Here is a 25702-nt window from a genome sequence, read left to right as displayed (position 1 = left end):
GTCACCTGTGTTTTCCTAAGTCATATTTCAACTTTTCCTCTTCTCCCTCTCTTCATTTGTCGATCTGTGTCTTTTCATCCATCCATCCATAATAATGTTCAGTCACCCATCCATACATATATCTTTCATCCATTTGTCCTCCATCCCTCTATTTCTCCATTTAATCAGCAAATTAGTAGCAAGAGCCATTGGAAATTCTATAATAAATTGGATAGTCATTGCATCTGTCTCCTGTACCTTATAAGGCTGTCACACTATTCTACCCCCCAAAAAAGGATTCACTGTCAGTATTATCAGAAATACTTAATGGATTCATTTCATTCAAATAGACACTGAATATCTTCTATGTGCCTAGCCTAGAGCAAGTATCCAGTAGAAACCAGACCGAAAGTACTTATGCTTTGATGGAACTAAGGGAGAGAAACAGTACCCAGAGCAGTCAGGGATATGCAGACTTTACCTCATGGGGATTGAAGCCTAATGAAGTCAGATGCTTTCAAAAGTTGATAAAGCAATAGCCTCACACTGTTGGCTCAGAGTTGTAATCCTAGCTACTCAGGGGCTGAGATATGAAGATTGTGGTTTGAAGCCTGCCCCAGCAGTAAAATTTGTGAGCCTTGCTATCTCCAGTTATTCAAAAAATCAGAAAGTGGAGCTGTGGCTCAAATGGTAGAGTGCCAACTTTGAACAGAAAAGCTAAAGGACAGCAGCCCAGGCCCTCATTTCAAGTCGTAGTACCTGTGCCCGTGTGTGTGCACGTGTGCGCGTGCGCGCGCGCGCACACACACACACACACACACACACACACACACACACACACACACACACTGCTAAGCAGAACTGTAGGACCAAGTAAATATGTCATTTGACTCCTAGTCCCAGTAATACAAATTAAATAGTCCTACAAAGCTGACACCCATGATGGAGTGAATTGCTGTGATTGAGCTATGCAGTTTGTTCGAGTTCCCCAGTGTCCTATGTAGCATAGGAAATTATTTCACTGTTATCACTAGATAACGGAAAGTATACCACATTTACTAACGAGACAAGCTTTCCCAATCACTTAAAAACTCACACCAAGTTCATACAGGGGCAAGGTGGTCTTTTCCATCTCTTTATAGCAAACATAGCAGGCTAAAAGATTACAGAAGGACAGATTTCTCTTCTTCTGTCCTTTATCCCTTTTCTCTTCAAAGGACGCTAAAGGAAATGTCTAAAAACAGTCATTAGGACACTTGAGGGAGAGATAGAAAGGCCTTGTAGATAACACTGAGTGACTCCTGCCTCCGCTGATCCGCTTTGTGTGCCCTCCTTCTCTCACACTCTCCCTGTTTTCCTTCTCTCCACACCCCCAGCCAGGCCAGCACAGTATAGAGAAGCATCAAAGTTTCTATCAGCTACAAGGAGCAGCAATGAGAATGGGAGATGAGAGCACAGGTTTATTTAAGGCAGCTGTCTGGTTGCCTCTCACCTCCCACAGTGACTCATGCTCTCTCTCCATGGAGTCCCCTGGAAACTAGACTTTGCTGTGTGTTATATTTCCTCACAATATTCAATGTGAACCAAAATTCATTTTCATATCCAATCAAGGCTTCCCTTTTCTTCTCCACTAACTCCTTTCTCCTAGCTTTTGGGAGGAGAAAATGTTTGACTCTGATCCATAAATGATAAAAGAAAGAAACAGAAGGACCCTCCTGTGCTGTGGCTTGGATTGGAGTCTTTGAGTTTTGCGCAACCTTTAATGACATTGGCTTCATACCTCATCAGCACTTGGAGCTTTTCCTGTTGTCCATGTAAATCACTGCAGTGGCCTTGGGTCTTGGCAGATAAGTGAACTGTAAATAATTTTGCTTTAAAATGGATCAATTTGTCGTTTTTAAGCCACATGAATTCTTTTCATCATTTAAGCTCCTAAGTGCTGTCTGTATTCATTTGCTCTTCCGAGCAAATATTTTCAGTTCACTTTATAAGTACCTCCATTTCTAAATCATTCTGTGAAATACTGATGAGATGAATTTTCCCCCCGTTTCCATTTATAAAAACCATTCCATCTTCTTGATTTTGCTGGCCTGACAGTAAGGAGGAGGAGGATCATTCATTCTAAGGAGATGGATATATAGTTTTATCTTGAAAAAGGTCTTGTGATGCAAGTTCACAACCAGTGCACAACCAAGGACTTTTATGGAGGAATTAAACTAAAACATAGATCTTTTCTTCCTAGTTGGCTGTGAGTTGAGACTCAGAAATAAAATCCTTAGTGTTGGTGATACCTGTCTCTGTATGTAGTGTCATTCCTCTTTCACACTAGAGACTTGGAGAGTGGTGCCTTATTTTTATGATGCCCTTCTCCCTCTCCCCTCCTCCTTTTCCTCTTCCTCCTCCTCTCTTCTTTTTCCCTTGTAAGCTGTGCCTATTGAATTTGGCACAAATACCTTTTAGAGTCAGCATTCCTCTCCCTCATTCCTGCCACTGGCCCAGTCAAAGTCTCCTCATGTCTATGAAGTAAACGTCAGCAGTGGTCCCTCCCTGGCATCAGTGCATTTACTCCTTTCTCTGTCACTCAGTTCTCCACCTGGAGCCAAGCCAAACGCACTGGAACTACATTGGAACTTGGCTTATCGCTATTGGAAGTTCATAAATGAGTGCTCCTCTGAAACCATGAGCGAAGAGCAAAGTCCTTTTAACCCACACATTACTTGCATGATGTAGCCTCCCAGTTTATCTCAAGACACCCCACACCTTCACTGGGACATGCAAGGCTTTCTGTCCTTCCGAAAGATCAAGTTCATTTTTTCTGTGGTGATTCAGAACATGCTATATCCATTCATAGATCAGTCTTCTGCAGACCCTTCTTCATTTTCTTTCTAAAAGACAGTGAAGTACATTATCAATATATTATGAATAATTAACATTTATCTATTGACATATGTTCAAATATATCAGATATACACTGGGAGTGAATTTTCAAGAGTCCAGGTATAATCTCTTCCTTGTTGTTGTTGTTGTTGTTGCTGTTGTTTTCCCATTGAATGCCTCAGTGTCTGACACACACTATGTATTTATTGTTACAGGAATAGAGGCATCACAGGTGATCACTGTAGGAGGGTGGAGTCTAATATTCTGTCATTCATGTACTAGGTGCTTCTCTGCATCCATAATATTAGCATGTACATGGCTCCTTTAACAGGCTTGAAAAATGTACCTCTAGTTGTAGCTGCTTTTTTTTTTTTTTTTTTTTTTTTTTTTTTTGTCGGTCGTGGGGCTTGAACTCTGGGCCTGGGCGCTGTCCCTCAGCTCTTCAGCTCAAAGCAAGCCCTCTACCACTTGAGCTACAGCGCCACTTCCGGTTTTCTGGTGGTTCATTGGAGATAGGAGTCTCACGGTCTCTCCTGCCCGGGCTGGCTTTGAACCGCGATCCTCAGATCTCAGCCTCCTGAGTAGCTAGGATTACAGGCGTGAGCCACCAGCGCCCGGCTTGTAGCTGCTTTTCTTTGGGCTAATACTCACCTTGAAAAAGAAGGCATGGGGCTGGGAAGGTGGCTCAGTGGTAGAGCGCTTGCCTTGCATGCATGAGGCCCTGGGTTCGATTCCTCAGCACCACGTAAGCAAAAAAGAAAAAAGCCGGAAGTGGAGCTGTGGCTCAAGTGGTAGAGCGCTAGCCTTGAGCTGAAGAACTGAGGGACAGCGCCCAGGCCCAGAGCTCAGGCCCCGCAACTGGACCCAAAAAAAAAAAAGAAAAAGAAAAAGAAAAAGAAGGCATGGTGGTACATACCTATAATCCCAGCATGTAGGAGGTGGAGGGAAGGAGAATTCCGAGTTGCAAGTCAGCCTGGGCTACTTAACAAGATCCCATCTCAGAAAACTAGAAAGCAAACAAAAGAACAATGTGAAGGGTAGTCACATGAGATGCAGGTCTGATCCTGTGCTGTCACCAGCTCAGCAGCAAATTTATTTTCATGCCCAGAGTCTCTGGGGAAGTAATCCAGAAAAGGGCATCCAAGCTGACTTTGATTGGGGCGCCCTATAAAATAGATATTCTCCTGAAAAATTGTGGGCCCTAACCAAACGAAGGACCACATCATGACTAACTTGCATGCCTAGGAAATGAAAAGTTGTATTTTGGACATTTGCGCACAAACCATAAACCATAGCCTCATGTGTAGCCAGTAGGCTATTTCAGTACAGAATACCTTCAGATTGCAGAGTTTTCATAGTTGTTTTTGAGAAGAACATTGAATGAACTTAAATGCTTCCAAATTCCAGTGTCTTTAGTGCAGCAGCCTGCCTTTTCTCTAAGCCTGTGAGAGTTCAGTGTTGAGAGAGAGAGAGAGAGAGTGTATTTCCTTGCACATTCTCAGGATGTTCCTTACTTCTGTTTTCTGAGGGATAAAGTTTAGATGGCATTTAAAAGGGACTGAGAGATGCAGTTAAGCTAAGAAGCAGTTTTGCAGACTCATTTCAGATTGTAGCTGTCATTTTGTGTTAAATTGGACTTAAATGAGTCATTTATTGGGGAGGTGAGAAAAGAGTCCAGTAGACTTTATTTGCATATTCTCTTTATGGTAAAGCCATCTTCTCTAGTTAAACTTAAGGGATCTAGATTTTCTATGTCTGAGGTATCATAGGACCTTAGGAACCCATGTGGCCACAACCTGTACGCACACATGGGTGCTTGGGTACAAACAAGTGGTCCTTCTCTGCAGGAGAAAGGCCCACCAGTCAGTGGAACACAGCTTCCAGAAAGATATTTTTCTCCAGTTCAGGACAAGTGGTCAGGTGGAAGGTGATGGTGTTCATCCTCATCTAGATATCAGGGTGCTTTCCTGGCATCTTTGCCCACAGTATGTCATCCCCTCATATGTGAGCAAATCAAGTCTTTGCTAAAACTTTTACCCCACCAAGAAATAGTCCTTAAGTTCCCCCCCCACCCCCGACCGAGGCACACCAAGTATAATTTCAGATGGCCTATCCTGCCTTCATGAGATATATACCCAAATTTCCTCAACTTAGAATTCCTGCAGAAACCTGTTTTAGGGTCTTAAATAACCAAGAGCCAATGAAATCTGTTCTTGGGCTTTCTTCAGATACTTTGTTCACAGGAAGGATTGGCAAGGGGGCAAGAAGAGGGACCCAAGAATTGAAAGGCCTGTGGAATTCACTGGTGGGAACTGCAAGATGGAAGATACTTGGGGAGAAAGCAACGGCGTAGGGCGTTAGGATTGAGAACAATGCCTGGTGGAAGCACCTACGGCATTGGAATGCTCAAGTTGATGATCTTATACACCCCTTTAAAACATGAGAATGTAGCATGGGCTCTATTAGGGAGAAGGCCCCTTCCTGCCATCCACCCCTCTCTGAGGCTTTTAAGTTCATGAATATGGTGATATGTGACATGTTAAGCAAGAAAAAGGCAGAATTTTTGTCTTAAATGATAAAAAACAAAACCAAAATACCTAGGATTATAGGTCTTTGGAGAAAAAATATAGGAACTGGAATTATTCTTATTTTCTACTCAGTTATACTCCATGGAGGCTTATCAGTCACTATCCAGAGAGACAATACCACAAAGTGGAAATGGTCTTTTCTTGGACTGGTTTTAATGACCAGGAATGTGCTTATTCTGAAATTTAAATACCAAGTACTGCTTGTACTTGGGAAATGTTTGCAAGGCTAGGAAGGCTGACTTGTACAAGACAACTCACAGATAAAATTGGATCTTGATTTATCCAACTAACAGTAGTTTCAGCTGTTCAAAAGTAAAACACAAGGCCTGTGAAGTTGATTAGCTATGAATTATGAAATCTTTTTACCTTATATTTATTCTACACTGCACATACAATACTAGGCATGATTTTGTTTTAAAATACGATTTAAAAAAATTACAAGATCTGACCTCCGTTGATCCTGGTCCAGAAGAACTGATGGCAAACTATTAAAGAGGAGTTGGAAGGGATATTATTATTGTTATTATCATCATCATCACCATCATCAAAAGATGTAACATATGGAGCCCCAAGAAGTATTTTTAGCGCTGATTATATTTCTTCTGGATATGACAGCCTTACAGCTAAACTGCTCATGCTATTTTGTGTCACATATTTTTGTCAAGAAATAGGATGTTAAAACTGATACATCTTGCAATAAACAAACCCAGTGTCTTAGGTGGGAACCTAAGATGAAAAATGGATTTGTTTTTCTGCTGTAGTCCAGAGAGAACCATGGTCTGTGATTATGTCTTTCTGTCCGTCCTGCCCTTCTATGTGTCTGCCAATCACTTGGTGATTTATCTGCATCAGCAAGACATGGAGCAAGGTGGAAGCCAGGATGCTGTTGATGTACTTATGTATTTGCATACAGGAGTGCAGAACACAGACGGGGTTATGGGAAGCGCTCACTTAGAGAACCACGGTCATTTCTGTCTCTTGCTTGCTTCCAGCAACCACTGGAAAGGAAAGACAGCCAGAACAGCTCCCAGCACAGTGTGTCCAGCCACCGGAGCCTGCACACAGCATCCCCAAGCCACAGCACTCAGGTGCTCCCCGAATATCCACCTACAGAGGCCCCCACCCCAGAGCAGACTGACAACTCTGGGCAGAAAAAACCAGATCCTTTTAAAATCTGGGCCCAGTCCAGGAGCATGTATGAAAACCGACGTAAGTAACACACCAGTTTCTCCTTTCCCCATACTCCTCCCCAGGGCTCCAGCTGTTCTCTGACAATAGGAGATGAAAGACAGTGATAGAAAGTAGAGATGGGGGTGGGGGGTAGGGGTGCTGGGAAGGTGGCTCAGTGGTGGAATGCTTGCTTTGCATGCATGAGGCCCTGGGTTCAATTCCTCAGCACCACATAAGCCGGAAGTGGCGCTGTGGCTCAAGTGGTAGAGCACTAGCCTTGAGCTGAAGAGCTGAGGGACAGTGCCCAGGCCCAGAATTCAGACCCCACAACCGACAAAAAAAAAAAAAGAAGGAAGGAGGAAAGAAGGAAGGAAGGAAAGAAAGAAAGAAAGAAAGAAAGAAAGAAAGAAAGAAAGAAAGAAAGAAAGTGAGTAGAGGAAGATAAATCAAGGTGAAAAGCAGAAGTGTCTCAAGGCAAGTAGAACCTGAAGATGTTCATGGAGGCTGTATTATGTCCACTTTGGAGGTGGGGATAGAAATGGTCATCAAATAGATGGCCTGGATAAAAATTGATTTATTTTTCTCTTCACTTGTAAAGCAGTAAGTGACAGAAAAGAAAAAAAAATAGTAATTACCTCATTAAGTCTTCCTTATAAGCAAAGATTGCAGAATGCCCTGTGATATCCTATACAATGAAATCTAAATATGACTGTAGGGGTAATGAGAAATTAAATGCTTTCTTAGTGGTCTCTTGAGTTTTAAAAATACTGGTAATTTCTTTTTTTTTACTATGATCTGTCTTTCTAAATGTTCCCCTCAAAAAAGAAAAAGCGAACAATAGAGAGTGATTTGTTCTTTATTTATACAGTGGTTGAGTCCTTGGGTTTTACCTTTTCTAGGAAAATGAGCCTGTGATGATGGTATGCTTCGTAATTTCTTGAGTCTTCTAAGCCTGGTGTCCCCTTCATGTGTAACTGTGTCTTTTGAATTATGAAGTGATTTCTGAAGACGGTGAACCATAAGTAACACTCATCCACCTCATTAGTGACAGTTCCTAAGTGCTTGAGTGAGAGGTGGCCCAGATGGGCCCCCTTTGAGGGTGTTGCAGTTTCTGAGGTTTTTGTCCTGAGTGTCATTGGTCACATGTGACAGACCTGTCCCCTCCTTCGCCCTTTTTGGTTTGGGATGGAGTAGTGAGTGCTAGGAAGAAGATACTTTGTCAAAGGCCCTGAGAGAAGATGGAAGGCAGAAGACACCATTTTACCCATCCTTTATGTCCTGAGCACCCCCCAGACTTCAGTTTTTTTCCTAGTCACAAGCTGTGGCCCCCTTGAAGGGTTACAATGCAGAGGCTGTGTAAAGGGTAAAAGCACCCCAAACCTTAACCCACCACCCACAATTTGTTTTATGCTTTGTTCCTGTGCTAGTTGAAGGGCAAGTTAGGAGCTTTTAACTTTTCTGTGACCCGGACAAGGAAAGGGAGTGAGGCTAGCAACCCAGCCTTCGAAGGAAAATTCACTCCACCTTTGGGTGAAACTCAACTATGAGAGCTTCCAAGAGAGCCTGGAATGCTGCTGATTCTGTTGCAAGTTGCTCATAGTTGGGCCCTGGTGGCTTACGCCGGTAATTCTAACTACTCAGAAGGCTGAGATCTGAGGATCATGGTTTGAAGCCAGCCCACACAGAAAGTCCATAAGACATTTAAAGCCAACTAATCAGCAAAAACATAGAAGTGAAGCTGTGGCTCAAGCAGTAGAACATCTTCAGCAAAAATGCTAAAGCCAGAGTGCACAAGACCCGGAGTTCAAGCACCAGTACTGGCACTGTTTAGGGAGAAGGAAAAAAAAAAAAAACTTGTTCAGGGTCCCTCCATACCTTTCCCCTTCTCAAGATGAATAATTGTCCAATTGCTATATCAGCATGTATCATTAAATATATTTGTGTGTTGGCTGGTACTCACTATGCTGCTGAAGGCTAGCTAATTTGGAAAGGTATAGACTTAGTCCCAGGATTACAACCATACCATCAACTACCCTGAATGCCAGGCTAAAGGAAATGAATGAAATTTGAAGCAGTAGGTAACTGCTAAGTTCAGCCTGGGTTACCCTTATTTGAAATGTTCAGCATCACAAGTGTTTTAGATGCCTGATTTTTTTTTCCAGGTTTTGAGATACTTGCTTAGACATAATGAGAACCCTGAGCCCTGAGTCTAAACTTAAAACTGTACTTCATTCTCAAATATGCCTTATGCATATGTACAGTATTCTAATAATTTTTGTTTTGTACATGAAAAAGTTTCAGGGTGTGGAGATTTTGCACTGTGGCATCATGTCTATACTTAAGCAGATTTCAGAGCATTTCCAGTTTTCAGGTTAGGGACACTGCTGCTGAGAACCCGTGGCTCCTACACACTGGGATTCTTTATTAATTATAGCGATGTCACTTTCCAAAAGTACTGGACAAATGTCTTCTAAAGGGATTATTTCTGTATCCCGTTCATATTTCTCTGTTCCCATACAGCTTCTCTGATCGATGGCCCAACTCCAGGGGATGTTGACTGATTGCTTTATTGACCACACTTCTGCCTTCTTCAATACAATACACATTTGTGATGGGAGTTTTCCATGTACAAGTCTTTCTGTGATTTAAAAAAAAAAAGTGTATTCTGTACTATTGGTGTGGCCCTCTACATTGGCAGTCATGTTTCATGCAGCTCATTTTTACTCTAAGGATTTGTGTGGTTTTGGCTAACTTTTAAGAAAGTTTTAACTGGGAGAAAAATAAATGAACAATATGTAACATGGCCATAACCAGCCACTGTAAGCTTCAGACTTCCCACAGACTTCAGCCATGCTGAAAAATAGTAGAATAGTTTCAGTTTGGATCCTTCATTTCCTTTAACATCTGAAGAATCAGGTAAAGCATCACAAATGAGAATCAATTTCTTTTGTGGTGATTAGAATCTCTGTAATTGAGTGATAGTCAAACCTAATAGATGTTAAGAGTCCCATGGATTTGTTCTTCACTGATGAATGAGAAAAATGATGTGGCTCATCCCCATGGTAGCTATTCAGGATCTGTCACAGAGTTTCTTTTCTAACACCTGTGAACAAATCTGCATCAGCCTTTGAATTAGTATTTGACTTCATCCTAGATCGGTTTTGGCCACTGCCCTAGGTGGTTTTAACTTGTCCTTTATGAACAACAATTTTAAAAAATATAGTGTGTAGTCTTGAGAAGATGTAATTCCCTGCCTCTCCCTTCATAATACAATGAACAAAGTACTCCAGGAAAAACAAGAAAATCAAAGACAACAGCAGCAACTTAATTGTGCATTTTATCCCCAGTTGGTTGGAAATATTTTTGTTAATGGCAGTGTAAAGATGAACACACTTCTGATCACATTCTTTCTAAGTGTTTTACCAAACAGTGTATTTTTTTTTAATGTTACCATCTGCTAAAACAGTGACTGTCAGAGTGAGTCTCAGAGTTGCAGATGTGTTAAGGAATCCCTCTGAAGGGTTTCAGTGTTTAATTAAAAGAGAAAAAGAGGCACAGAAGTCCTTAAAAAGCCGTGTTGCCTGTTTTGGATTTTCTCTAGGTAACATATACCTTTAAAAATGACATTGATTCAGTCTGACAGCTGATATCCAGTGGCAGAACACTTCTTCATCTGTTTATAGTGTGCCTTGAGGAAAAACAAAAACAAAAACAGCTCAAAACTGCCATATGAACTAACATGCAAGCATGTCCTGCTTGGGAGAGACACGCCCACAGGTTTGGCATCAGGACTGAGTATCTTTATTGTGTGTTTAAAGAGCATATATGTATGTCAAGATTTCGAGAACTATTCTGACAGTTCCTATTTTTATGTTTGTTCAGATCTTGGACAAGATTCTGAGGTTTGTATCTCAAATATGAGAGTTTTCTGATTTAAACTGCCTAGAATACACCAGGACATGAATGAATACAAGAATGAATTCTACCAGGAACTTGATACTCTCTTAAATAAATGTTCCACTAAAGCAGTGGCACAAATGTACTTTTGTTTCCCCAAAGGTGATAATGTGGTTAAACGCCTAAGTTCCTGACATGATTAAGACAAGGCCATTCAAGAAGGTGTGCTTTAGAGTCTTAATTAAATAGGAAGAGACTAAGATGGCAATTGTACCACCTTAGTGGTACAATTATAAGTGCTAGCTTTCTGATGAGTAAAGGTCTTGAAACAAAAATAAAAGAGAGTAAAAACAAAAAAGACATCAAATTATAGTCCTTTTAAAGTTCATACAGCCATTACACTCTTCTTACCAGTAACAACTAAAGTTAAAGTATACTAACAGAAAGGACATACATGAAGCTTTGCAAAAACTGTGAAATTAATATTCCAGCTATGTCACCTTCGCCTGCATCGGGATTGAGCAAGGGTGAAAGAGAGAGAGAAATCAATTCCACGAATTTTGGAGAATGTCAGAGTAAGGACCTGCTGCAAGCTTGTATTTCTCCATTATCATTCATCCTGTTTAATGTTCCTATCCGTGGGGGCGGGGGGGGGCAGGGAGAAGTTCAGAAAAGGGAGGGAAGAGAGAAAAACCACTAATTGCATACATTGGTGCTCTTTGCAGCCAAGATTGATGAGATGACGTAGGAAGAGATGTGCATGTCTTTACCCATTCTGGAAATGTGTTGTGTGTCTGTAGTGATGGAGACCCCAGGCAGTGTCTCTGAAAACCTGGTGACTCCATTCTTTAGAATTGTCAAGGGAAGTCTTTTGTCTCCTTTATTGAGCAACCATGGGCGCTGCCAAAAGATTGCTTCCTATGCAAGGACTCGTATATGTAAATCTAAGGGGCAGAGATTGGGAAGATCATGATTTGAGGCCAAAAAGTTTGCAAAACCTCAACTCAGCCAGGTATACTGGAAGCATGAATAGGAGGTTGTAGTTCAGACTTACCTAGACATAAATTTGAGAAATAACAAAAGCAAAAAGAGCTGGAGACTTGGCTCAAGTGGTAGAACATCTGCCCAGCAAGTACAAGGCTCTAAGTTCAAACCCCCATACTGCCAAAGGGACCAAAAAGTAAAAACAATGGGTAAGAATTTCTTACCTCTATAAGATTAATGTCACTTAAAAAAATTAGTAAATGTCAGGAAAATGTCCCTACCCCAATGCTTCTAAAAAACTTCTTATAAAGCATACATAAAACTGAGAACAGCCTGATAGGAAATGTACTCATTACCTTGCTCATGTAACTGTAACCCCTCTATACAGTATTTTTACAATAAAAAGTGTATTTAAAAAAACTGAGAACAGACCAATCAGAAGTACTTCAAGAACCTCAGTGCCTCTTCTATTAAGAAGTGACATCAGAGAAGAGAGATTTTCAAATACCATAATTCATTTTAATACTGACTTATCCTTACAGGTGTTCTATGTACATATGTATGTGTATATTACATATATAATATATATATATACATAATTTGAATGAATGGCATTTAGTTAGTGAAGGAAGAAATTATTCAGGTGCTAAAATTAAAGTACCAGAAGACTTTCTTTGTACTACATCTGTGCGTCCTTGTTTGTGTCTGTGTTTCCTGGCTCATTGTGATGTCATTAGCATTCTTATAGTAATTGGACATCTTTCTTTTCGATGGGAAACTCTTTAAATTAAAATTTGCCATTTTCCTGTTGAGTCTTGAACGTTATTCCTGTGGACTGAGCTGTGGGAGAGCTTGAAGTCGATCAGCCACAGCTCCTCATGCCATAGTAGCTGACACCTGAGTGTGCAGCCTAAACCAAAAACCTGCTACATTTGGTGTCTCTGTAGGATGGGCAAATGTTCCTGTGTTAAATGATGCTGAGCAAACGAGTCTGGGCCTCATTACCTGTAGAGGCCCGTCCTTCCCAGAAAGGCCTTGTATGCAACAGACTTCAAACAGATAATGCCAGCAACCCTGTACTAGCTGAAAAGCACCAGCGATCTATTAGTATAGTAATCTTGCTGCTTGGGTGAACCAAGAGGAAACACCACTTGATTTAATTTGTTGTTTCAACGAGGCTATTACAGCCAATACCTTTTACCTAGCTACTCAGACAGAGATAAACATACTGTTACTTTAGTGTGCCTAAGAAAATATTCCTTTCCAATTGTTTGAATGGGAAGCCTACAATACAGCTGAGCTCCTGTTGCATTGTGCTTTGCAGCTTAGCCGCAGCAATTATAATAAAGAGATTGGATTAAAAAAAAAGTACCCATATAAAGCACTAGCATTAGGATAGCTCAAGTAAAATGTCAGAATCAAAGTCGTCCAACTTGTTCTTACCTGTTCACTTAGTTTTCTACCTCTTGGTGCGTTTATCCAGCATGCATCTGAAGGTGTGGGGGAATTGGTAAGCCAGCCACCTCTTGCCAACATGAAGTCTAAACGTCCACCTTCTTCTTCAATAGCCTATTGTACAAAATTAGACAAAGCCAAGAATTAATGTTTCCAGCCTACACTCTTCAGCCCAAAATCCAATTAGTGAAACAAAACTACTGTGCAGAAAAGTATTTTTAAATCACTTTAGGATTCACTACAATTAAATTATATTTGTTCTCCTTAAGTAAAAGCTATGGCACTTTATAGGCCATAAAATGCCTTATCTATCCATTACGTAAAAATACATCTTTTTATTGCTCTGGCAAAGTTATGGAGTGATATATAGAATAATTTCATGTACAATAAGCATTTTTAATCAAAATTACTTAGAAAATTGAGGTATTTGTTTCAAAGCCCTAGACCATTACTGTTATGTGAAATACCAGGTTATTACATTACATAGTAAGTTAGTACTTATAGCATTGAAGTAGCATAGGTAAATGAAGAATAAAGCAGTCCTACTAAAAATAAAGTATGGACGGTTTGTTTAGGACTTTTTGACGTCCATGTTTATCTTAAGTATATGGAAGGTTGGCTGCCTTTTGGTCATAGCATTGAAATACTAACCTTTCTTTGTGGAAGGTTTTGGGGTTTTTGTTTTATTTTTTATTATTGGAAATAGTATCTCATGAATGATGGCCAAGTGCTCTACCAGTGAGCTATACCTGTCTCAACCCTTGAGTAATTTCTTTGTGACAGACATGACCTAACACACCAAATTATTCGCATTGCTATCTTGATTTCCTTAAGGAAGAAAAAGTGACTTTAAAAACAAATTAGAAACTTTAAAAAAAAAGTCAATAGTCTAGTTCGTAAAACTTCAGGTCATTTAATGGAGCCAACTTCGGCCTCAGAGAGACTGTGTTAGCCTGAATTTTCTCCATAGACTTTTGCTTTGTGGTGTGGCACATAGTGGTTTTGATTTCCTGAACTCCCCTGGCAGCAATATCAAAGAGAGTGCTAACTCCTGGCATAGGTAACCATGATGGTGGGACTTGATCTGGATTTATCAGTCCTTTGAAGACCTGTAGAGCCAGGTGACTCTTCCCATTGCTTGCTCCTGTCCAGTGCCGTCTTTTGTGTCACATGTCTAGGTCTTTTGTTGCAGTGTTTGCAAGCTTTTGTCTGCTCAGGCATCGTCAGTCTTGGTCCAGTAATGTGTTCATCTTAGCAGCATTGCATCCTTTATCAGTGAAATAAAGTCTCTTCCTTCTCCCCTCTCTGCAGTTCCAGATTACCAGGAACAAGACATCTTCCTCTGGAGAAAGGAGACAGGATTCGGCTTTAGGATTTTGGGTGGAAATGAGCCAGGGGAACCTGTAAGTCTTTCATCTATGTCTCTCCCCAGCATTGTTTACTAAGACTTCACAGCAATTGACGACAGAGGTAGATTGTCAAGATTGGAATCCAGCTAGATGCTTCCATTGCTCTGTCCTCTTGAGCAGTGGGGGCTTTTCATTGGCTTGTAAAAGAAGGAAAGAGAGGTTTTGTAAAGATTATATAACTGCTCTTGGAGCTTCAGCCTCTTCAAACCCTTACTAGGGACAAGGAAATGGAAGGCATATAGGGTAGGTGTCAGCTAGTAGATCAATGGCCTGATCTGTTTGGCTAATTCTGTTTCATCTGCCAAAAGTTATGGGCTTGGTATATGGAGTGGCTAGTACAGATAATACTTCAAGCATCAGGCAACAGGAAAGATTTGAGAAAAAGGAAAAGAATTCAGAAGGGCCAGAAGGTAGAGTTCCTGACCAGGTCACTTTACTTAATTAAAGAATAAACTCAGTATAACATTGCAAGTGTTCCTTTGAAAAGAGCAAAGAGAACTGAAGAATAGTTGATTCCCTTGTGATAATAATGCTGTTGTGCACTTGGTTCCAGGCACTGTGATAAAGGTTTGTAACATAGATTGACTTATGAAATATCTGTTTATCCTCATGTTTTAATCAGAAAATGAAGGCACGGAAAGAGTAACAAACCCAAGATCACCCAGCTTGTAAACAGAAGCATAGTAAGACTCCCAACTCCAGTTCATATTCCTAGACAGTACTTTCACAAAGTTCCCTGTAAACTGTGAGTGTCATACAAAGGTGATCATAGCACTGGTGTCTACTGAGAAGACAATGCACACACAAATATTTAAGGTGATGTTTAACGAATGACAAATATAGCAGCAGACACTAAATACAGAGACTTTCTCTGCTGGCAGATATTACAGACTGCAGAAATGGGGATGACAGGCTAGATGTTGTTTCAATCATTCATTCACTTAATAATCATTACCGAGTCTGTCCTATTGCCAGGCATAGGATGTTGAACTCTCAAAGAAAAGTAATATTAAGCTGGACATGATAGTTCACACCTGTAATCCCACCCATGTGGGAGGTAGTGGATGGAAGATTGAGTTTAAGGCCAGCTTAAGCCAAAATGTCAGTGAGACCCTATCTCAAACAATAAGCTGGTGGTGGTGCTTACCTGTAATCCTAGCTGTGCAGGAGCAGAGATAGGATCACAATCTGAGGCTAGCCTCCTGTGCAAAAACCCAAGACACTACCTGAAAAATAAGGTAAAGCAAAAATGGCTGTGGGTGTGTGGCTCTAGTGATAGAGTGCTTGATTAGCAAGGCCCTGAGTTCAATTCCCACTGCTACAGAAAGACAAGAAGGAAGGAAGGAAGGAAGGAAGGAAGGAAGGAAGGAAAGAAGGAAGGGAGGGAAAGGAAGAAAGAAAGGAAGGAAGGAAGGAAGGAAGGAAGGAAGGAAGAAAGGATGGAAGGAAGGAAGGAGAGAGAAAGAAAAAAGAGAAAGAAAAAAGAAAGAAAAAAAGGAAAAAAATTAGTATTATAATTAGCAGAATTTATTGGAAGGAAGTTTCTTAAGTAGAGAGACAAGGAGACATAGTCTTAAAAGATTCTTTTCATTCAGGCATCAATGGCTCATGCCTGTAATCCTAAGTACTCAGAAGGCTGAGATCTGGGAGTTGTGGATCAAAGCCAGCCTGGGAAGGAAGTCAGAGACTCTTGTCTCCAATTAGCCACCAAAAAACCCAAAGTGGAGCTGTGACTTAAGTGGTAGACTCGAGTCCTTGAGAAGAAAAGCTCAGGAACAGCACCCAAGCACTGAGTTTAAGCCCTAGGACCAGCACCCAAAAAAAGGAAAAAGAGAAAAATATTCTTTTCTGAGTGATCAGTGTACGACAAATAAACATCAAGGAATCGAGTAAGCAAAAGCTATTCTTTCCACCGTGCACAGTGCCTTGTACACAGTGGGTGTTCAATAAATGTCTGTGGCATGCAGGCAGACATGAATAAATGAACAGAATTGTTCCCAGAGATGCAAAGGCCATCAGAATAATAGTAAGCCAAGAGAGCCATGTTTCATCCATCATCCAATTACTCGACAGATTTATATTGGTCACATCGTACCACTGGGTGCTGCTGATACGGATGGCCGCCTGAGGTCTGGCGATGAATTAATCTGTGTGGATGGGACACCAGTAATTGGAAAATCACACCAGCTTGTGGTCCAGCTTATGCAACAAGCTGCCAAGCAAGGCCATGTCAATCTCACAGTGCGACGTAAAGTGGTGTTTGCCGGTATGTTTCTCCTTCATTCCTTCAGATGGGACTCTGTCACTTTGGTGCCTGCCTCCTCAAGCTTCTATTTTAGCAAATGTTTGCAAATGTGATCAAGCTCAGTATTTCCAGATGGTTCCCTTCTCTCCAACCCTGCAAAACAGCTGTCATTCAAAAGCACTTTAATGTGCCATTTGCATGGGTTCAGGAAAGGCTTGTAAGGAAAAGACTGGTTGAATTTATATTACCTGCCTCCCATCCCTTTGCCACGCAGAACTCAGCCATCCTCAACATCCAATACTAATCCTTCACAAAAGAGCTCATGAGGAATGTCACAAAAGTGACTTAAATAAAGAGAACAAAAATTAGGTTTGTATTGAAAGATGTGTTCATGAAAAAAAAAAAAAGATTGATGTTTTTGAACCCTGCCATTGCTTGTCAGGTATGTTAAACAAAACATTTCCCTCTACAACAAAGCAGTGGGCTAGGCACTGGTGGCTCACGCCTGTTGTAATCCTAGCTACTCAGGCGGCTGAGATCTGAGGATAAAAGCTCAAAGCCAGCCTATGCAGAAAAGTCTGTGAGACTCTTATCTCCAACTGTCTAGCAAAAAATAAACAAAAACAAAGCAAATAGATGTGTGGCTCAAGTAGTAGAGCACTAGCTTTGAGTAAAAATGCCAAGCAAGTGAGTGCATGAGGCTCAGGAAGGAAGGAAAGAAGGGTAAATGGGAGAGAGGGAGAAAGGAAGAAGAAAGAGTTTTAGGTTATCTCTATCTCCTGTAACAAGCATCACACTCTAGCTCTCAAAATGTGATGTGTCCTATCAGGTGTAGCTCCCAAGTGCTGCTTTGGATGCCTTAGACTTTAGAATTCTCCTTGCCATTCTCCTGATTCTTGTTGATTTCTGGCATCAGAATCTGCCATTTACGCCTGCTCAGCATGTACACACCAGTCCTTTCACTCACTGACCAGCTTCCTGAGAACATACACTTAACCATTCGCCCTTGTGTATAGCCCCGCCATAAACCTGTAAGCCAGAATCCAGGTGCAGAAGAGCAAGAAGAGCAAGCTATGTGTCCATTGAGTTACTGAAAAAATATGATAAGAAACATTGTGAATTCTCCATAGCACTAATGTTAGAGTAATAAATACCAAACAGATAAAAAAATTGGTATCATGTTTATTTTTTTAAATATAACTAATTTAAGCAGTCTGTAGTTAATTACAGAATTAAGATATTAAATCCCAGTATGAGAGTTCCACCTGGTGTAACCATGGAAAATATTGCTAATCCACTACAGATGTCATAGGTCACACCTGGGTGACCTCTCATTTAACATAGGATTCACAGCCAGTGACAGTCAGCTAAACTTGGTTTTTGCAATATGTTGTAAACAGTTTGATTTCTCCGACTCCAATAAAAATTAATAAGGCAGTGTCATTATTTTTATTTGCTTCGGTTTTAGTTTGAAAATGAAATCTACGCTTGTAGGTTTTTAGCCTCTGCATAAAGGCATGTTAAATCTGTGCACAGGCATTATGCTAAGCAAAGTCAGCTCATCACCGGTGCACAGGTGTTGCATGATTCCACTCTGAAGAGTTTTCCAGAGTAGTAGAATTTATGTAGGAAAATGGGTAGAATAGTGGATATGGGGAGGGATGGTATGAAAGAGAGTGAGGAGAGAGTTTCTGGTGAAGATGTCCAGGTTCTCCAAATGGATGGTGATGACATTTGCAAAGCAGTGTGGATGCACTACTTAATTGTGCATTGAAAAAATGGCTGAAATAGAAAATCTTATGTTATCCCATATTTTTCCATCATAAAAATATCTATGGAAGGAGAAACAATGGGAAATGAATAAAAACAGACCTTTCCACAGCTTGGACATGATTAGTCCCATCTCCTCTGGTGAACTGTTAAGAGTGCTTTATCCTTTCAGTGACATAGCAATAAAACTGGAATGGCGATTAAGTTTGGAAGGAGGCCGAAGCCTCCAGTTCTTAAGTGCTGACATCTGGAAGCTAGAGAGAGAAACTGGGTGCTTCTTACAGGTGTCACAAATCCCACCACTGCGAACCTTCAAGGCGCAGTTAAATTCCAGTCTCCTGTCTGGAAGAAAGAGTAGAAATGTGGCTGCGAGGCTATGACAACAGAGGGGTGGTTCGGGCTGTCTGTGAAGCTGGGGTGGTGGCTGTCATTGGCATCGGCCCTTCTGTGCCTTGGGTACCTTCCCATGTGTGCCACAGGTCCTTATCTCCCTGTGAGCAGGCCCTGCTGCATATTGGGTCTGGGTGTGCATGTGCACACAGTGTGGAGTCCACTGTGGTGTTTACCTGGGTGGGTGTTCCCTGACTTTTGAGTCATTGATATTTCCCCTGCATCCCATTCCTGTGAGGCCCAGGTACCATCATCCCTTCTTGATTTCTGCGTGCGTGTGTTTGTGTGTGTGTGTGTGCGCGCGCGCGCGCGCGCGCGCGCGTGTGTGTGTGTGTGTGTGTGTGTGTGTGTGTGTGTGTGTGTGATGCCAGTGCTGGGGCTAAAGCTCATGGGGTTTGTCTTGTTTTGTTCCTTTTTTTTCTGATGGCTGTCTCTCCACCACTTGAGCCATATAGCTCCACTTCTGGCTTTTTTGCTGGTTACTTGGAGACAAGAGCCTCACCCACTTTCCTGCCCAGGCTGCCTTTGAAGCCCACTTCTCAGACTTTAGCCTCCCAAGGAGCCAGGATTTCAGGCGTGGGCCACTGGCTCCGGGCCCCTCTTGGTTTCTGCCAGGTCACAGCGGGGAGGAACGTAGACGGGGCCCGAGGTCCAGTGTTTTACACGAGCATCTCCCCTGCAGTGCCCAAAGCGGAGAACGAGGTGCCCTCGCCCGCCTCCTCCCACCACAGCAGCACGCAGCCCGCGTCCCTGACCGAGGAGAAGCGCACGCCGCAGGGCAGCCAGAACTCGCTGAACACGGTGAGCTCGGGCAGCGGCAGCACCAGCGGCATCGGCAGCGGGGGCGGCGGGGGCAGCGGCGTGGTCAGCACCGTGGTCAGCACCGTGGTGCAGCCCTATGACGTGGAGATCCGGCGTGGGGAGAACGAGGGCTTCGGCTTCGTCATCGTGTCCTCGGTGAGCAGGCCCGAGGCAGGCACGACCTTCGGTGAGTCTGCAAGAGAACCGCCCGGCTCCCCGCGCTGCCAGGGCGCGGGCCCTGGGCCAAGAGAACCCTGCCAAGATCTCATTAGCAGGAAAGCTTGGGGTTTTCCCTTTCTTTTCTTTTCTTTTTTTGCTTTGGGTAATTAAAGTCTTCATTAGGGATGAGATTCATTTGGTAGTTGTTGGTTTTTTGTTTTCTTGGGGGTTTTTTTGTGTGTTTTTTGTTTTTTGGGTCCAGTCATGGGCCTGAACTCTGGGCCTTGGCGCTGTTCCTCAGCTCTTCAGCTCAAGGCTAGCGCTCTTCCACTTGAGCCACAGTGCCACTTCCAGCCTTTTTCTTTTTGCTTATGTGGTGCTGAGGAATCGAACCCAGGGCCTCGAGCATGCAAGGCAAGCGCTCTACCACTGAGCCACCTTCCCAGCCCCCCCCTTTTTTTTTTTAAATTCTGAAGGCTAGATGTTGTGTGTGTGTGTTGAACCCTTTCAAGCTTCATTTTGCAACACGAGCATGTGTGAAATTTGGGTACGATTTGAATCGCAATCCCAAGGCAACAACTCCGGGGCTTGAACTCAGCGCCTGATGTTCTCGCTTGCCTTTTTTGCTCAATAGTGGTACTCTACCACTTGAGCCACAACTCTACTTTCAGCCTTTTGCAGGTTTATTGGAGATTAGATCTCCCAGGATTTGTCTATCCAGGCTGACTTTGAACCATGACTCTCACAGTTCAGCCTCCTGAGTAAGTGGGATCACAGGCATGAGCTACCTGAGAAGTCCCTGACATTCTTGTTGGAGAAAGACTCTCCAGAAAGGAGCAAAAGGTTCTAAAAATTCCCAGGACAAAACAGGTGCTAAGGAGGAAAATACCACCAGGAAAGCTCATCCTGTCTGGATAGTGTCCTTTCTCTGTCCCTGTCTGAATTTTTTTAAGTGATATTTTTGTTGTTGCTTAAGGATCTGGTTAAAATCTGGGTTGAGAACCATTTCATCACAGATCTCATCCATATGTTGAGGCTTTTAGCCAAGAATGGAGAGGCAGAGTTGTCATCCTTTCCATAGCTTAACTCCACTAGGGTATATGAGCAAAAACCAAATGGCAACAGCCCAGATGACTGAGAGCTAGCCACAGGAGACTGCTGTAACAATGAACTATGGATGTATGTGCCCAGAGTGAGCTACTGCCTTCCTGGTTGGATAAAGTCATCTCCCAAGTATGTTCATTCATGGGAGGAGAAGGGTCCCATAGGCTTCCATATTCATCAAATGACTTGACCATAGAGAGTTTGATGACCAATGGCCTAGATTCTTCCCCTCTCTTCCCCTTGGCTAAGCTTAGCAAGGTGCTCAATCTTTTCAGGGTTCTGACCTAGTAGAACCCACTCTGTCTCCATTTAGTCTTGGTATGTTGCTACAGGTTAAAGCTGTCTTCCCCCTAAGTTTTGTGTTTAGAAAGGGACGTTTAGCCAGGTCTATGCATGTATGGCTGCAGTAACAAATGCCCATTACTAACCATGCTTTTGGGAGCTACATTAAAAAGTCATCACAGCATGTCATGGATGGATGACACCAAGGCAGGATTTTGCTTTTTAATTAATTTCACAGACTTTTTGCTTACTTTAAAATAAGGAGAAAGGAAGTCATGGGAGGGAGAGATCCCAACTTGCTTTGTTGTTGTGTGTTTTTTCTTTTCTTTTTTGTTATCTCCATATACCCTGTGATGCTCTTGGCCATTTCCAAATTCACCCTTTCCATTTCTAGAAAGAAAGCAGGCATGTGAGGTGACAGGCTATGTGTTATATAATGAATATTGAATGTTCTCACTCACAGTTTGGTCTTTCATTGTTTTCCTTTGGTTCTTAAAATCACCAAATCAAATTTTCCCTAATACCTTGCATGAGCTCTGAGCTATGCAAAGCCTCCTTCATATCTGTGTTATTCCTTTCTCATGCAAGTTGTCCTTGCCAATGAGCTAGATAAACTTAATCAAGACTTTGAATTCTAGTATGCACACTACCAACGTATTCTTGTTGTTGGATTCTAATAAACAGTATGTAGTCTTTGTTAAAAATTCTCTGACATAGCCGGGCGCTGGTGGCTCACGCCTGTAATCCTAGCTACTCAGGAGGCTGAAATCTGAGGATCGCGGTTCAAAGCCAGCCCGGGCAGGAGAGACTGTGAGACTCCTATCTCCAATAAACCACCAGAAAACCGGAAGTGGCACTGTAGCTCAAGTGGTAGAGCGCTCGCCTTGAGCTGAAGAGCTGAGGGACAGCACCCAGGCCCAGAGTTCAAGCCCCACGACCGACAAAAAAAAAAAAAAAAAAAAAAAAAAAAAAAAAAAAAAAAAAAAAAAAAAAAAATTCTCTGACATTGACATTACATCTAATGACAAATCCTCAGGCAAGTCTGCTGAAATTCAAAGGAAGGAAAAATACACTTGCTGACAGAGTTTAACCTTCATGTCTAAATTATAGTAGAAGAGTCTACACAGTTGATCTCATTGTCTCCTGTGTTACTTTCACCGCCTTTTCCAAAAGGTCTGAACAACCTGTCTTCCTACTTCCTAAAAAGACAAATTCTCAAAATGGAATGTGTATAAGAAACTCCATTTCAGTCTTCAAAGCGAATTCCTCACCTTTCTCTAAGTGACAGTGACAAGGGGGTTTTCAAGTGGGCTATAGACTGACCTCAAATGCCCTTTCCCTGATATTTTATATTATAAATATGTACCAAATAGTGGTTAACAAGGAAATGATGTAAGTTGAGAAATGGCCTGAGTCTGGCACTGGGCCCATGTCCTCAACCTGAGTAGTTACTAAATTTTCATATTCCTTTGAGTTTTGGTCCCTTTTGGCGGGGGATGAGGGGGGGGACAGGTATGAGCCAAGGGGTAATTTCATAGCTAATGAGCCCATGAAAGAGGGGGCTACCCTGAAGGCATATGCGATGGACTTACTGAATAAAGGAACCCTAAAGTGCCAAGGTTGAGAGATTCCTTGGCTTATTTCTCATGGTTAAGGTCCTTTTTCTAAAGCTTTCAGCATTCCAAAGAGGAGGCAGAAAGTGGTGGCCCATTAGGTGTTTTCAGATTGAACGACTAGTGCTAGCAAACTCTTAGGCCTTGCCAGAAGCTCAGTGATTATTTTTCTAAATGGAGAAAGAACAAAACATTGGCAAAAGCTTAAGCAACAGCTGGCAAGAATGAAGTGACACGAACCCCGCCATGAGCAGATGCCTCTATGCCAGCCCTGGGTCTTATACTTGCAGTCTGCAAATAAGCCACCGACCAATCATATTGGTGCTTTTCAAGACCTTCTGAAGTTGCCAAACAACCCAAATTTTGTTATCCTTTTAAAGAGGGAAGGAGAGGGGTCTTCCCCTAATTTGAAATCAGAGAAGGACTGCAGACATGAGCCCTACTTTTAGGCCCATTGCTTCTTACACCCTGATAATTGCCAATGTTTTGACCATCGGCTCAGAGCTCTCCTTTAATAACATTTGCTTAATGCTTTAATTAATTAACACTTAACCTTCTCTTTCCCTTTTCAACCCTTTTTCTCCTCCCTTCACTATATTCCCACGTAACTTAAAAAAAAATTAAAACTCAATATCAAAGCAGGCAATGCATGTGTGGCTATGCCTCACAAAATAGGTCGGATTATTGAGGGGAGCCCTGCTGACCGCTGTGGCAAGCTGAAAGTAGGAGACCGGATCTTGGCAGTAAATGGATGTTCCATCACCAACAAATCCCATTCAGACATTGTCAACCTAATCAAGGAAGCGGGAAACACAGTTACCCTCCGCATCATTCCTGGGGATGGTAAAGTATACCTATTTTCTCTTCTCTCCTCTTCTCTTTTCTCTCTTCTTTCTTCCCTTCCCTTCCCTTCCCTCCTCTCCTCTCCATTCTTCTCCTCTCCTCTCCTCTCCTCTCTTCTCCCTTCCTCTCCCCTCTTCTCCCCTCTTCTTCTCCCTCCTTCTCTTCTCTTCCGTTCTCTTCTCTTCTCTTCTCTTCCCATCTCTTCTCTTCCCTTCCCTTCCCTTTCTCTTCTCCTCCTCTTTTCCTTCTCCTCCCCCTCCTCCTTTTTTCTCTTCCTCCTCCTTCTCCCTGTTCTCTCTTTGTCTCTTTTTCTCTCATTGCTGTTCATGTAATTAAGTGTTGTTGATTTAGAAGCAGCTTTATCCATCCCTAACTGAGCATACTCATTGGGACAAACATGAGCCATGGCTACTAAACCATTCCTCACCTTCTTATCTTATTAATCCTCTAGCTTGTGACCTTGTCTGGCTGTACATATAAGAAATCATGAACTTTCCCTAGTTTATTTATTTATTTTTGCCATTCTTGCCCTTAAAACTGCACAATAGTTTTCAAACAAGTAGTAAAGATCCCCTTATGTTCTCAATGGGAATCATTAGTATTTGTTTGGGGTTTTTGTACAATCACTGGAATTTAATTAGATAATTGATATATTACAAAACAGAACTATTTATATTTTTCTTTTGAGCAAGTGAATATCAAAATTTTTTTATGTAATGAGAGAATCTGAAGGTTTGTGCCTACTTGATTTTTTTCCTAATTTTTGAATGTGGTTGAAAAATAAATGTCGATAGTTTGATAGATTGCAATACACTAAACTGAACTATTCCTATTTGCTTGTTTCGTTAAATTCAAATCTTTGGTTCTTTTATCTCTGTGGTGAATTTGCCACCAGGGGAGATTTGGCAGTGTCTGTATTGGATGGTGAGTGTCATCTACTGGGTGAAGGCCAGGAATATTCCAGATGTCCTCCTGTGCATAAAACAGCCCCCAGAAGAAGAGGTGCCCAATACTAGTGTTCATCTTATTATTCAGACCTTGTAAAAATGAGGCTGATATGCTAATAATTTATAATTATGGGCTGGTTGTAGACTTACACTCAGAATATTGACCTCATTCTAAGCCAGCTTTGTCAATGGGAAGAAAATAATATTTGTCCCAAAATGTTGAACTGCCTTTTTTTTATTCTTCCCATACATGTTACAAGATAAAATACATATTCTAAAAGTCAATGAGTATTTTTCAAGAGGAAATTGTTGTTTACTTAGTGTGATATTCTATGCCATAGATAATAAAGAAAATGCCATAGATAAATAAGAAAATTAGACATTCTATTTCAAACTCATTCACCAAATAACTTTTTTTGTATACTAGTAATTGAAAATAGCCTCAGGATTCAAAATTTGAGTGATTTTGCTACAGCTTACCTTAAAAAAGTAAATGTAAAACCAAATAATACATGTTTGAAAACTGTTGGTTCACAGAACAGAGAACTTTCTCAGTGCCAAAAATACCCCATGCCAAATGTGAAATGCAGAACTAGCTCCTTGAATGATAGTCTACTTCACCCTCTTCTTAATGCGTGGTTAGTAATTTGCCATCTGGTGTGGAGGCCATTCCATCAATTCATCATTGTGGAAAAAGCCACCACAATTGACAAAAGTCATGCCAAGATGGGAGAGCATAGATTCCTAATGGGAAGAATGGGGAAAGCCAATAAAAACAAAGTGAAAATGGTTCAGAAAGCCAAAAGTAGTGTGTAACTTTCACTGTATTTATCTACATGCTGTGGCGATAAGGAGTGTTAAAAGAGGTGGAGAGATGAAGAAAAGATGAATGCAAGAAAACTGGACCCAGGAATTGACTTGCTAAGTTAATATTGGGCAGCCTTGCTGCCGTAGTGAGAATATCTCAAAAGGGAAAGGAGGAAAGAAAGCACTTTCAGGAAAAAGGATCTAGAAAGAGCTTTGAGTCAGGGAAGACTACATACACACAACTTCTACAATGACCTTGTTAGCTGTTGACTTTGTAGTATACAGTCAAATTCTTGAAAACATGAACACCAAAAAGTATAAAGCACAGTGGATTATCCACTAGCAGTTGGCAATTAAAAGGCATTTTTAAATCTTGAGTATT

The 25702-nt window shown here is 41.7% G+C and overlaps 1 protein-coding gene across 21 annotated transcripts in view; it reads left to right on the top strand.

Moving 5' to 3' along the window:
- The window catches only part of Magi1 (membrane associated guanylate kinase, WW and PDZ domain containing 1), a 551837-nt gene that overhangs the window by 508928 nt on the left and 17207 nt on the right, over positions 1 to 25702 (top strand). For 8 of the 21 annotated variants that reach the window (XM_070018908.1, XM_070018900.1, XM_070018895.1 and 5 more), the window contains 6 exons: positions 6437 to 6653; positions 11003 to 11086; positions 14262 to 14353; positions 16433 to 16625; positions 19447 to 19752; positions 23363 to 23566. In XM_070018908.1, the coding sequence (XP_069875009.1) occupies positions 6437 to 6653; positions 11003 to 11086; positions 14262 to 14353; positions 16433 to 16625; positions 19447 to 19752; positions 23363 to 23566 (1096 nt within the window). The remainder of the gene's footprint in view (positions 1 to 6436; positions 6654 to 11002; positions 11087 to 14261; positions 14354 to 16432; positions 16626 to 19446; positions 19753 to 23362; positions 23567 to 25702) is intronic. The other 13 variants (XM_070018909.1, XM_070018901.1, XM_070018897.1 and 10 more) reach the window with 6 other exon arrangements.

This window comes from Dipodomys merriami, unplaced genomic scaffold (genome assembly GCF_024711535.1).
Source record: "Dipodomys merriami isolate MVZ:Mamm:240054 unplaced genomic scaffold, mDipMer1.0.p SCAF_13, whole genome shotgun sequence".
In the NCBI taxonomy this organism is placed as follows: domain Eukaryota; kingdom Metazoa; phylum Chordata; class Mammalia; order Rodentia; family Heteromyidae; genus Dipodomys; species Dipodomys merriami.
Note: the sequence above shows the minus strand (reverse complement) of the source record. Positions and strands in the feature narration are given on the sequence as shown.